We start from the raw sequence: 14,818 nt of genomic DNA, 5'->3' as shown, positions 1-14,818 counted from the left end.
AAAACTCTAGCTACACCAAGGTCTTACTGCTAATCCTTTGCACACTCCCTCTGCTGATCTGCACTCCCAGCACTCACTGCCTAATCCTTCCTGCTCCAGTATTTCATTCCCCTGTTCATACCACATGTGCTCCATTCCTCTGCTAGTGAAATCCCTTCTCCATTGCACCTTACTAGTTCCCTGATTTTCATGGGTACAACAGTTAAGTAGAGATACATGAATATTCAAAATTAGGATCTGCATATGAGAGAAAGCATCTGGTTTTGTCTTCCTGTGTCTGGGTTACCCTATTCAGAATGGTAATTACTAGCTCCATTCATGACATGTAAATTTCATAATTCTGTTTTTTTTTGTAGCTGAATAAAACCTAATTATTTATATGCACCACAGTTTCAATATCCATTCATCAATTGATGGACATCTAGGCTATTCCCATTTCTAGCTATTGTGAATAGACCAACAATGAACATGGGTGATCAAAAATTTCTATAGTAGGGTAAACAGTCCTTTAGGTATATGCCCAGGATTAATAAACATAGGGAATGTTGTAGATCTCTTTCTACATTTTCAGGAAGGCTCCACACTGATTTACATGGGGCCTATACCAGTTTTTGGTCCCCTTAACCCACATAAGGGACAGTATTTGTTGTAATTTATGTTCTTTGGTAAGATGAAATCACAAAGAAGCTTTTATGTTAGTTTCACTGGTTCCTAAGGAGATTGAACACCTTTATTGTCCATCAAAATAGAAATAAACAATACAAAGAATCAAGGAAACAAAGAGTTGGTTCTTTGAGAAACTCAACAAGATAGACAAACCTTTATCCAAACTAACTAAAAAGCAGAGAGAGAGAGAGCATCCAAATTAACAAAATCAGATATGAAAAGAGAGGCATAACAACAGACAACGAGGAAGTCCGGAGACTGATCAGGTCGTACTTCAAACAACTGTACTCCACAAAATTGGAAAATCTAAAAGAAATGGACAATTTACTGGTTAGGTACCACATACCAAAGTTAAACCAAGACCAGATAAACAATTTAAATAGACCAATAACCACTCAGGAAATAGAAACAGCCATTAAAATTCTCCCAAACAAAAAAAGCACAGCCCAGATGGCTTCAATGCAAAATTCAACCAGATTTTCAAAGAACATTTAATGCCAACACTCTTCAAATTGTTCCTCACAATAGAAACAGAAGGAACATTACCCAACTATAGCCTATTATGAGGCTATACTTACTCTGATTCCCAAGCAACACAAAGAGGCAACAAAGAAAGAGAGTTACAGACCAATCTCCCTCATGAACATTAATGCAAAAATAATCAATAAAATACTGACAAACTGACTCCAAGAACACAACAAAAAAATATCCACCATGATTAAGTAGGCTTCATCCCAAGATGCAAAGATGGTTCAACACATGACAATCTGTCAATGTCACCACCTTGGACTGCTGGTGATGGTGTCTGGACTGGTCTACTCTGGTGACCAGTGTAGTGAATACCCTAACTATCATCATAGAGCTTTTGTCCAGTGACTGATGGAGGCAGATGCAGAGCTCCATGGCCAGGCACCAGGCTGAGCTCGGGGAATCCAATCACTGAGAGAAAGGAGGTATTCTGCAGGCAGGGAATATCATGATCATGATGGGAAGAAGTGTAGCGATGACTGGCCAGACTACTGAAGGCTCATGAACTATAGGCTAGTGGCTGTGATGCCCCCACGGACCTGGACTAAGCCCTCTGGGTATGGAAGACAGTTGTTTGGCTCAAACTGTTTGGGGAGCATGCAGGCAGGAGGATTAGGATTCATCTCTTGTGCATGGGCAAGCTTTTGGGAATCTGGTGCCTGTGGTGTGGTGCTTTGAGCAGCTTTGGTACAGTGGGAAGGGGCTTGAGCCTGCCTAGGCTCAGTGGGCTGAGCTATGCTGACTCCCCATGGGAGACCTTGACTGGGGGACATGGGGATGTGGGGTAGTTTGGGAGGGTGGCCTGGGAGATGGGAAGAGGGAGGAGGTGGGATCTGTGGGTGGTGTATAGAGTAAGTAGAAATTTTTTAACAAAGAAAAATGGAAAAAATAGATATAATATACACATTGATTTAATTTAGCAGTTGTTCTACTAGCCAATGTCTATCTGCAGATGCTAGGGGGTTTTTTTGCATTAGTTTAAAAAAAACTTAAAGCTAGTTAAAAAAAGAAAGTCTGTCAATGTAATACACAATATAAAAAAACTGAAAGAAAAAACACATGATCATATCATTAGATGCTGAAGAGGCCTTTGACAAAATCCAACACCTCTTCATGATAAAAGTCTTGGAAAGATCAGGAATACAAGGAACATACCTACACATAATAAAGGCAATTTACAGCAAGCCAACAGCCAACATCAAATTAAATGGAGAGAAATGCTTAGTGATTCCACTAAAATCAGGAATTGAATATCTGTTCAATATACTACTTGAAGTTCTAGCCAGAGCAATAATACAACAAAAGGAGATCAAGGGGATACAAGAGGGAGGGAAGAAGCCAAACTTTCGCTATTTGCAGATGATATGATAGTATACATAAGTGAACCCAAAAATTCTACTAGGGAACTCCTATAGCTGATAAACCTTCAGTAATGTGGCAGGATACAAGATTAACTCAAAAACATCAGTAGCCCCCCTATATACAAATGATAAATGGGCAAAGAAAGAAATTAGAGAAAAATTTCCCTTTACAATAGCCACAAATAACATAAAATGCCATGGGGTAACTCTAACTAAGCAGGTGAAAGACCTATACAACAAGAACTTTAAGTCTCTGAAGAAAGAAATTGAAGAAGATATCAGAAAATGGAAAGATATCCCACACTCAAGGATTGTTAGGATTAACATATATAAATTGGTAATCTTAACAAAAGCAATCTACAGGTTCAATGCAATCCTTATACAACATCTCAACTCAATTCTTCACAAACCTGGAAAGAACAATACTCAACTTCATTTCGAAAAACAAAAAACACAGGATAACCAAAAGAATCCTATACAGCAAAGCCACCTCTGGAGGCATCACCATCCTGAAATCAAGCTCTACTATAGAGCTATAGTAATAAAAACAGGTTGGTATTAGTATAAAAACCGACATGTGGACCAATGGAATCAAATTGAAGACCCTGACATTAACACGCATACCTATGAACACATGATTTTTGACAAAGAAGCCAAAACTGTACAATGGAAAAAGAAAGCATCTTCAATAAATGGTGCTGGCATAACTGAATGTCAACATGTACAAGATTGCACATAGATCCATATCTATCGCCATGCACAAAACTCAAGTCCAAGTAGATCAAAGACCTCAATATAAAACAAGTTACACTGAACCTGATAGAAGAGAAAGTGAGAAGCAGTCTTGAACACATTGGCACAGGAGACCACTTCCTAAATGTAACACCAGTAGCACAAACCCTGAGGGCAACAATTAATAAATGGGACCTCCTGAAACTGAGAAGCTTCTGTAAGACAAGGAACAAAGTAAATAAGACAAAAATGACAGTCTACAGAATGGGAAAGATCTTCACCAACCCCAAATCTGACATAGGGATGATCTCCAAAATATATAAAGAACTCAAGAAACTAAACATCAAAATACCAAACAATCCAATTAAAAATGGGAGATAGAGCTAAACATTTAAGGAATTGCTCAGCATCCTTAGTCATTAGAGAGATGCAAATCAAAACGACTCTGAGATACCATCTTACACCTGTCAGAATAGCTAAGATCAAAGGCACTGCAGACCACTTATGATGGAGCAGATATGTAGCACAGGGAACACTCCTCCACTGCTGGTGTGAGTGCAAACTTGTACAGCCACTATGGAAATCAGTATGGCAGTTTTTCAGAAAATTAGGAGTCAATCTTCCTCAAGACCCAGCTATTCCACTCTTGGGCATATACCCAAGGAATGCTCGATCATCCCACAAGGACACATGCTCAACTATGTTATTGCAGCATTATTCATAATAGCCAGAAACTGGAAACAACCTAGATGCCCCTCAACTGAAAAATGGATGTAGAATATGTGGTACATTTATACAATAGAGGACTACTCAGCACAGAAAAACAATGACAACATGAAATTTGCAAGCAAATGGATGGAACTAAAAAATATCATCCTGAATGAGGTAACCAAACTCAGAAGGACAAACATGGTATGTACCCACTCATAAATGAATACTAGATGTAAAGAAAAGGATAAGCAGACAACATTCCACAACTCCAGAGAAGCTAGCTAACAAGGAAGACCCAAAGAGGATCCTTGGGGAAGACCCAAGGATCACCCTGGGAAGAGGAAATATATGAGATCTCCATGAGTAAACTGGGAATGGGGCGTAAACAATGGAGGGTAGGAGAGAGGGGATGAGAACATAATGGAATGGGATGGTTGAGCTGGAACAGGGAAGGAGTGGGAATTCAATGAAAGAGATAACATGATAGAGGAAGATATCATGGGGATAGAGAGAACCCAGGTGCTAGAAAAGTTGCCAGGAATCCCCAACGATGACCCCAGCTTGGACTACTAGAAATAGTAGAGCAGGTGCCTGTACTGAACTGGCTTACCCCAGGGATCAGACTGGTGAATACCCTAACTGTCATCACAGAGCTTTTCTCCAATGACTGATGGAAGCAGATGCAGAGATCCATAGCCAAGCACCAGGCAGATCTCCTAGAGTCGAGTCAAAGAGAGAGAAGAGGGATTCTATTAGCAAGTGAATCTGGATCATGATGGAGAAATCTGCAGAGACAACCAAACTAGTGGGAACTCATGAAAGATGGATCAATGGTTGTGGAGCCTGCATGGGACTGGACTAGGCCCTCTGCATGGTGAGACAGTTGTGTAGCTTGATCTGCTTGGGGGCCCCCTGGCAGTAAGATCAGAATCCAACCCTGATGAATGAGCAGGATTTTTGGAGCCTACTACCTATGATGGGATACCTCCTGCAACCTTGAGGCAGGGGGAAAGGCTTGGACTTGCTTCTACTGGATGTGCCTCCCCATGGGAGTCCTTGCATTCTTGTGGGGTGGAATGGAGGGTGGTTTGGGAAGGGAAAGCTGGGGCGGGAAATGAGGAGGGAAGAGGGGGATCTTTGGTGGGTAAAATGAATGAAAAAAATTCTTAATAAAAAATAAATAATAATAATAATAATAATAATAATAATAAATAACTCCCTAAGGTTATAATAGTCTATTTCGTTATCAGAAACTGACTTAGAGATGTATTTCTAATCAGTTATGTCTTTGCTAACTCTCTTCAACACTAGGCATCTAGAAAATCTAGATAAAGAACAACATGTTTTTAATGGATAAAATATGTTTGATAAATAAAATTTATAAATTCCTAAAGTCTATCCAGACCAGCAGAAAATGATTTGAAGGTGGACATATACCTCTTTGTCTTCTCTAACTTTGTTGATCTTTAGCTATTTACATAAACTAAGTCAAATAAGAAACCGATATTTGTAAAAATACACTATAAATGTTCACAAAAGAAATGTTCCTGGTCTCACTTTGGACTGCATTTTTTATTAAGAAAGTTTTCATTCATTTTACACACCAACCACAGTTCTCCCACTTCATCTCTCCTCCCAGCCCCGCCCCCAGCCTTCCCACTCCAACCCACCTCACATTCTCTTCTCCAAGATCAGGCCTCCCATGTGGAGTCAGCAGAGCCTGGAACATTCAGTTGAAGCAGGTCAAAGACCCTCCCCCTGCATCAAGGCTGTGCAAGGTGTCCCACTATACGTAGTGGGCTCCAAAATATACCATATAAACAAATTGAAAGAAAAAAAACACATGATCATCTCATTAGATGCTGAAAAAGCCTTTGACAAAATCCAACACCTCCTCATGATAAAGGTCTTGGAGAAATCAGGAATACAAGGAACATACCTACACATAATAAGGGCAAGATGCAGCAAGTTGACAGCCAACATGAAATTAAAATGGAGAGAAACTCAAAGCAATTCTATTAAAATCAGGAAGAAGACAAGGCTGTCCACTCTCCCTATATCTATTCAATATAGTACTTGAAGTTCTAGCCAGAGCAATAAGACAAAAAAAGGAGATCAAGGAAATACAAATTGGAAAGGAAGAAGTCAAACTTTCACTACTTGTGGATGATATGATAGTATACATAAGTGAACCCACAAATTCTACCAGGGAACTTCTGCAGCTGATAAAATCCTTCAGTAAAGTAGAAAGATACAAAATTAACTAAAAAAAAAACAATTAGCTCACCTATATACAAATGATAAAAGGGCTGAGACATAAATCAGAGAAATATCACCTACAATAGCGACAAATAGTATAAAATATCTTGGGGTAACTCTAATTAAGCAAGTGATAGACCTGTATCAGAAGAACTTCAAGCTTTGAAGAAAAAAAACTAAAGGAGATATCAGAAAATGGAAAAGTATCCCATGCTCATGGATAGGTAGGATTAACATTGTTAAAATGACAATCTTACCAGAAGCAATCTACAAATTCAGTGTAGTCTCCATCAAAATCCCAACACAATTCTTCACAGACTTGGAAAGAACAATACTTAACTTCATATGGAAAAACAAAAAACCTAAGACAGCTAAAACAAACCTGTACAATAAAGAAACCTCTGGAGGTATCACCATCCCTGACCTCAAGCTCTACTATAGAGCTATAGTAATAAAAACAGCTTTGTATTGGCATAAAAGCCAATATGTGGAGCAACAGATTCAAATTGAAGACCTGACATTAATCCACATGCCTATGAACATCTGATTTCTGACAAAGAAGTGAAAACTGTCCAATGTGCACTGTATTTATGGTTTAAGGTTTTACTTTGTTCCTAAAGGATCTTCAATTAAATTTTCAATTCAAAATTTTAAGACTCTAATCTTATAAAAACTATGAAATTGGTATAAATTGTAGAAGATAATTAAGACGTGCAACTTAATGGTCAGTTGTAGTAGGAAATGCCCATAGGGTCAAGGAAACTGGCTCAGACCAGTAGCCAAGGCATGCACATAATATACTTCCTTAAGAGCCAACCTGGAGTCTGCCTGAGGGCCTAGCAACAGGAGCTATCAGAGTTCCTAGTCATTGTCAGAGGTCCTGGTCACTGTCAGAGTTCCTAATCATGCAGTCTGCCTGAGAACCTAGCAATAGTCCCTGTCTAAGTTCCGGATCATGCGCAGCCAATGAGGGATCACCACACAGACTAGGCACTGGGAAGAGGTTATATAAGGGCTTCCCTGTTATTGAATAAGGGAGTTCGTTATTTGCCTTCAATGGACTCTTAGTGTCTCTGCCAATGATGCTGTGCCTTCTCACCCCCTCCACCAAGGGAGCCATTAGAATCTAAGCAACAGTCAGTCACTTTATAAATGATCAAACTTTTTACTGTGTTCCGAACTGTGGTTTTGGTAATTTGAGTATAAATGAATGTAATTCATTTACAGAGGGGCAAGCCATAGCCTTCTGTTCATGCTATCAAGGACAAGCATGAAGCAAGTAACTGAAAATAAGTAAAGTTTGTTTAAAATCAGGTATAGTTAATAAATTAGATGATGTCCCTCACACTGCTCAGAGAGATCTGCTGAATATGGAATGTAGACTATTTAACAAAAAAAGCTTCCCCTGATACACAAAAATACCAGCTTCTAGAATCAGCTTCTGAGACTATTCATAAATATGATGGAAGAACATACTCCACCTTGATCTTTCCTCAGTTGTGCTAATGTGGACAACTGGGCTCATACCTGGCACACAATTTACTCACCACCAGGTCCCCACGAAAATGTGGACACTGTTGAGTTGAATGCCCTACTCTGCCCAGCCAAGGTAGGTCAGTTTTCCCTAGTTCCTCTTTAACAGAAACATCACTTAGACCACATGAGTCTGGAGTTTGAAAGCAGATGCTTCCCTGTGTGACAGCCAACGTTTTAATAGTGTCGTGTGTGACTTCTAACCAGTAACAACCCTGCTCCCATCAGAGTCATAGAGATCACTATGGAGGATTCCAGATGGATGCTTAGGTATCAGGTAAGTCTCTGTCATTTTAACTGATACAAGGGAAGTTTTGATTATATATATTTCCTGCTCAAATTTGTCTCTCTGATTTCTGATTGTGCTGCTAATGAGTTGTTGTTTTATAAGTTTAGCAGAAGCAAGCAGACCTACCAACTCCTCCCAACAAGGCTGCAGCTGCATGGTCAGTCCATATAATACGTGAAAATTATGTCCTGTTTATTTTTAAAATAATAGGTCATCTGCTGAAGAAATGCAGACTCACAGACAGGGTCATCTTGTTGACAGGCTTCATTTGAAAAAGATATCCTCACAAACTAGGTTTAAATGAAAACCAAACTGAAGCTATCATGCTATTATTCAGCAATAAAAATACTTTTTACTATTCATGTATTAAAGGAACTTGCTTTTCAATCATTCTTCCCATTAATCAGCCATATATGTCTTCTGGTAAATGATTGGATAGAAAAAAAGGATTAAAGTTGATGTAAGTTCGAGGGTCATAGGAAGGGATATATTATGTACACACAAGTTGCAAAGGTCTGAGGAAGTGACTCAAGGTATGTGAAAATAAGACTTAAAGATTTCTAAGTTTCACAGTTTTATGATAGTAGTATGTGGAGTTCTGACAAGCTAGTAATCTAGCCTTGGTAAAGCACTAGCTGCTATTATTATACTAATAGGCCAAATTTTTTAATTTCCTTTCATTGCTTACTAAACATAGACTTAAAAGTGCTACTGATTGTGCTAAAAATATCCATGTCATATATGTAGGGGGGTATATGTGTGTGTGTGCGTGTGCGTGTGCATGTGCATGTGTGTGTGTGTGTGCCTGTGTGTAAAACTTGCAGAGGAAAAAGTATTCACATTTGTAACTGAGAACCATCCTTTGGGTCCCCAAGTTTTTTACTAAGTCTATAAAGTACAAGTCTATCCCAGCTGTATACAAACACTGGTTTTGTTCATTTATACAATGAGGATTTAAGTACAGATTAGAGACAGTGTTATGCTAATATATCTAAAACTTTTATCTCTGTGAGTAAACTTAATAAAATTAATGTAAGATTCAGGCAGTCATGACTTGGATCCACCTATGACAGATTTAAACCGACTCCCAAAAAGAGCTCCTGTCAATAAACAGTTCCAGCTTTCCTCCCTACTGCCTATCCCTGAGGATGGGTTCTCTCCTTCTCCTGGTCTGGGGACTCCCTCCACCTCCTGCTGTGGTGGGATACTGAACTACAGTCTTTCCATCCTGTGAAAGAATTCCCAAGAGAACTTCAAGTGCTAAATGAATTAGGCATGTATGTTGGCATTTTTCTTTTCACATACTCCATAATACCACAACTAGCAGGACTACAGGCATGGAAGACTGTTTCCTGCTCACAGAGCAGTGCATAGATTGCACCTTCAAGAAGATATTTCTTAGTAGAAGACAATCTTAATCTAGAATTGATGTTCAGATGAACAAAGGTACTGACGATAGCAACAATTGAAAAAAAAAACAATAGGAAATATGAAAAAGAAAGGCCAAATAACTCCTCCACAATATCATAAAAAACCAACAAACAAACTCAAAGACACTGAGAGAGCAAGTGCCAGATCAGTAGTTCAAAGGGCAAAAAGATGAATGACCTAAAAGAAGATAGAAACAAGCAAGTGAAACCAACAGGACATTGAGCCAAGATGCAACACTATAGAGGAGAACAAAGGCTGAGGGACAAGTACAGCAGCAATTAAATATATATCAAGACACAGTACCAAGAAAGACAAATCCTAAATGGAAACTGAGATTCTTCCAGGGGAGAGGACAGATAGAAATGTTGGAAATGGAAAACAAAAACCCTCCAATAAAAACACAGGGGAAAGTGACCAAAACAGCCTGAAAGATGTGATTTCAGAACACTGCATTAAAATATCAATGAGGAATTTATAAGTAATAAACATGACCACAGTGTCCAAAATCAGAGATAATTTTAAGAGACCAATGCAAGAACTTCGTGGGATAGGAGATGCTAAGATATGTACTAAAGACATAGGAATTTAGCAGAATCTCTCCAGGTCTATAGAAAGAAACAGACATTCCAACAAGAAGAGTCATTTGGATTCTGAAATATTTGTGAACAGGGTGGAGCCTCTTCTTGTCATAAAAGTCACTGTGTGAAAATAATATAAGATTGTCCATGGACTAACTGAATGGACAGACATAAAAGTTCCTTTTCTTCTTTGATCTCTACCTGACTGAAAAGTAAACAAGAGGAAATCAAAGGTCTGTAAGATGCATAAGGAAGGAGGAAAGTTTGCAAATGAGTTTCACATTTCTGTGTATACAGTTCATTATACTCAAAGGAATTAAATGTGCACAGAGGAGCATGCACTGTCATGTAGCCAGAATACCCTTAGCACAGTCACACAAATACTTACAGAAAATTATCAAATATATCCGGTTTGAACTCAAAAAATTTATGGCTTTTGTTGAATCCTTCTATTATTGTGATGTAAATGGGAACAAATGCCCCTAGGATTATGTCAGCCTTCATGTAGGTGCTGGGCTTCCAGTAATCAAAGCAACTCTGATGATTCATTTCACCTAATATAAACAAAGACTGCAGGAGTAGGAAGAGACAAAGCAAAGGAAGGGACATGTCTGGGTCTGCACCACACAGAGACAATGCCCTGCAACTAGATTGAGCTGTGGAGATGATTGACTTAGGTCATGGAACAGGCTCAGACCTCAACAGTATTAGAGGAGACTCTGTATGCTGCAGCTGTTCCTGATGTTGCATCAGGCTCTCAGGCTGCACATAGTCTATTGTTCTCATGCAAGACAAGGGCACAGACATAAGCAAAGTCCAGAAAACAGAGTGCTGAGCTTCTCCTCTAACTGTAACTAGAGTGGCCCTGAATGTGCTGGCTTTTCTTGCTTCTATGCCCCTCGCATGCATGTGCTCTGGGGAATCTTAGTCCTGGGGCTCTGCACCTGCATCCTCTATGCTGGTGGAAAACATGTTTGTTTCTTTCCTTCTTCCTCCACCTCTATGATTTCATAATGGTCCACAGTGACTTCTCAATTGTACCATAGCCTGAGACAGAATTGTGGGTCATCAATCCAGATTGTTTGATTTAGATTGCTGTTTTGGAAGACACAGATAAAAATTATAAACACTGAGAAAAAGCCATAGCTGGCCGCCACAAAGCATGCACTTGTAATATTTCATACAATGATTTCACAACAGGATGAAGTGGTGATGTCAGTTTCTAGTGTCTGCCATTCAGAAGTACAGTGAACTTGTATCTATCTTGACTCCCTGGTCTGTTCTCTCCTCCTTGTAGAAATAATTATGAAGAGAAAGAAGGAGTAAGGATGTCCAGAAAAGGACAGAAGATTGTTTCCCACCTCAAATATTCAAAATATTAAGGTTCCAAAACAGTAATCTGTGTTCTGTTATTAATGCACTCTGATACCTCCTTTCCCCTCTACATTTTGTAAAAATTCACAATGAAATAGAATCATGCTTAATTTCTAAACTTCTTCCTCTCTCCTGTAATACTATGCATCAGAAATACAATTGATATAACTTCATGATTTTGTTATATATTATAGATAATTATTATATAGTATAAGACAAATCAATTTTTTGTATATGTATATATGTTAAGGTATACCTATATATGTATATAGGTAGCAACAATTTATGAAAAAACAGCCCATGGATTTTCAAAGGAGCAATGAGGACTACACTGGGGAATTTGGAGTACATAAATGGAAGGAGAAATCATGTAATTATATGCAATAAATAAAAAAATGGATGTCACTTATGTATAACCTTACAAAATTTTGATTATTGGAGTCCTTAAAATATACACAAAGTACATTTCAATTCAACAATGTATATTATTATTATTATTATTACTATTACTATTACTATTACTATTATTAGCTGTTCTGCGTACCCTGAAGTATTTCTTTAAATTACCCCTCTTTTGTCACTGAAATGTGTTCTTTGACAAGCAATTCCTCAACACCCTGATATTCAGCCTCTCACAATCACCATTCAAACTTAGGTCAGGGGATTGACTTTAGGATCCAGTTTTGAATGAGGTCAGACAGCATTTGATTTTTTGTGCCTATCTCATGTCCCTGAACATAATCTCTGCATTCATCTATATGTTCAAAATAATAGGATTGCCTTTCTTGAAAGGTTGAATGCTACTTATATGTATGTAGGAATACATATGTATATACATATACATATACATATACATATACATATACATATATGCATGATGTATGTAAAAACAGTTACTGATAACTGTTACAACTCCTGATAATCAAAGAGCCCATGGAGGGATGTATGGGAAAATTTGAAGGGAGGAAAGGGAGGTGAGAGCAGGCATGATTATAATACAATCTCAAAACCAAAAGAAAAATGTTTTCTCTGCATTAAAAAAAATCAAATAATACAATATCTTGTATTCATGTGTTGAAGGACAATCAAGTCATTTCTAATTGTGTGCACTCTATATTGAACTTCAGTAAACATGAGTGGAGATGTGTCCTTGACCAGCACATGTCATGTCTTGTTTTTATATGTATGATGTTGGAATTACTCACTTAGTGTATACAGTGAATATTCTATTTTTGACTGACTGGGGAATTTTTGTTATTTTCCCTGCTAAATGTGTAATATTAAATTGTTTCTGTCTTGGTTAGGGTTTCTATTACTCTTATAAAGGAAAACAATTAATTTTTGTGGCTTTCTTACAGTTCAGAGGTTTACTTCATTATCATCATGGTGGGAAGGCAGCATACAGGTAGACATGGCACTAGAGCAGGAGCTGAGAGTCCCTACATATTGACTTGGAAACAACATGAAGTGATCTGATTCACTATATATGAAAACTCAAAGTATGCCTCCACAGTGACACACTTCCTCCACTAAGGCCACATCCATACCAACAAAACCATTCCTCCTAATAGTGCCCCTCTGTGGGGAGCCATCCCTCACCCCCACATTTCCCCCAGAGTACTCTTGAATAGGAGCAGCAGGAAATATTAGATAGAAGGATAGAGAGGAGAGAAACAGAGAGAAATGCAGGATAGTCTCAAGAGGGCCTTGACTATCTCTGCCCTAGGGTATATCAAGGAATGCCAAGGGGTGTAGCAAAAGGCTTCCCCTCTGCCCTCACATAGGCATCAGACCATCTCAGACACCTGCACTCAGGTCCATGGTCCAATCATTCTCTCTATGCAGACCTGCTAGGTAAAGCCACTAGAAAACCTAAAAATGGGCTCCAATAAGTCCCCCCTTCTTAATATATTAGAAAAATAACCCCCCATTAAGAGCTCACAGCAATCTCCATACCTTTCAGACCTCCAAGTATGGGAGTAGAGGATGATAAAGATGGCATTTCTTTTTCGAAATTGGACTAAGGTGACTAAAGCAGTCTTGGCTGCACAAGCCCTTTAAATCAAGAAACTCCTGATGCAACTGTATCAGTCTTAAAAACACCAATAGCTTCATCATTAACAGTAACAGGTTAACATAATTCTATTATGAATATTGCTATACACACTTAACAATTCTCTCAATCTTACATCTTAAAGCAAACTCTTATTAGAACCATTTGAATTTCTTGCTTACAAAACACAGGATAAACTTCTGATGTATTCACATCAAACTTAAAAACTTCCTTAACTTAACCAAACAATGGTGCATTAATATCAATAGGTTAACATAATAATTCTAACATAAACATTACTATACACCATTATAATTTCTACAAACATACATTCAAAGGCAATATTCTCACTATAGCCGTTAATACTTTCTTACAAACCTACATACAAAAACAATTTCTTAATAGAACTATACAAAACATAACATTAATTCGCTCAAGTAACACTAAAATAATTTTAAAATAAATAGACTGAAGAATATTAACACTCCCTCTTTTCTTTATAATTGTTTTAGAAAAAAGAAAAAAACCTAAATTTCTCTATTTAAATAGTTCCATTTTAAGCAGTTCCATTTTTACATAAACACTTCCATTTTTAACACAAAACAATTCATGAATCACCACAGTTAGTAAAGCATATATGCATTCACAAAACTGCATCTTGAGCCTAAATAAAAAAATAAATAAAATTTTCCATTTAAACAGTTCCATTTTTAAAACAAAGAATTCCATAAAACTGTTCCTAAGTCACCACCATGGATACAGTCTATATGCATAAGTAAATTCAAACTGTCCCATTGTAAAGAAATCATTACTGTCCAACTCATTTCTTAAGTCCGAAATTTCAAATAATAAATTATGGTACCAGCCTTCCAAATACAAAGAAACCCATAACCAAAACCTTTTGGTAATTTTACCTCATTTTTTTGTAAGTTCAAAAAGTTCACATAAATTCTGGTACTAGAATTCCACTTCCAAATATGAAGAAACATTTGACAGTCAAAACCTTTTTGCAGTTAACAATTTTAGTTTAAACAAGCATCTCTGCAACTTTTGTTCTCAGGCCAGAGACATTTTTAGTTATGGCAGCATTTTATGGCAGTTTTTCCTTCACAGTGAAAGCTGTTAGTTCCATAAGATCTGGTTGGTGCAAAGTCCTCTCAAAAGAGACTTTCTTTTAGCTATCAAAGAGAAATTATAGGTTGTTGCTTTGCCTTGTTGACTGTATCCTTTGCTCTACAAAAGCATCTCAGTTTCAAGAGGTCCCATTGACTGTTTCTCTCAGTGTCTGTGCTACTGATGTTAT

At 37.8% G+C, this 14,818-nt stretch overlaps 1 protein-coding gene across 1 annotated transcript in view; it reads right to left on the bottom strand.

Annotated features, from left to right (window-relative positions):
• The window catches only part of LOC143270435 (vomeronasal type-2 receptor 116-like), a 37,668-nt gene extending 26,971 nt beyond the window's left edge, over nt 1–10,697 (bottom strand). Inside the window, exon 1 of the mRNA XM_076560362.1 lies at nt 10,477–10,697. Coding sequence (XP_076416477.1) covers nt 10,477–10,697 — 221 coding nt within the window. The remainder of the gene's footprint in view (nt 1–10,476) is intronic.
• Nucleotides 10,698–14,818: the final 4,121 nt, after the last annotated feature.

Source organism: Peromyscus maniculatus, chromosome 23 (assembly GCF_049852395.1).
Source record: "Peromyscus maniculatus bairdii isolate BWxNUB_F1_BW_parent chromosome 23, HU_Pman_BW_mat_3.1, whole genome shotgun sequence".
Lineage (NCBI taxonomy): Eukaryota > Metazoa > Chordata > Mammalia > Rodentia > Cricetidae > Peromyscus > Peromyscus maniculatus.
Note: the sequence above shows the minus strand (reverse complement) of the source record. Positions and strands in the feature narration are given on the sequence as shown.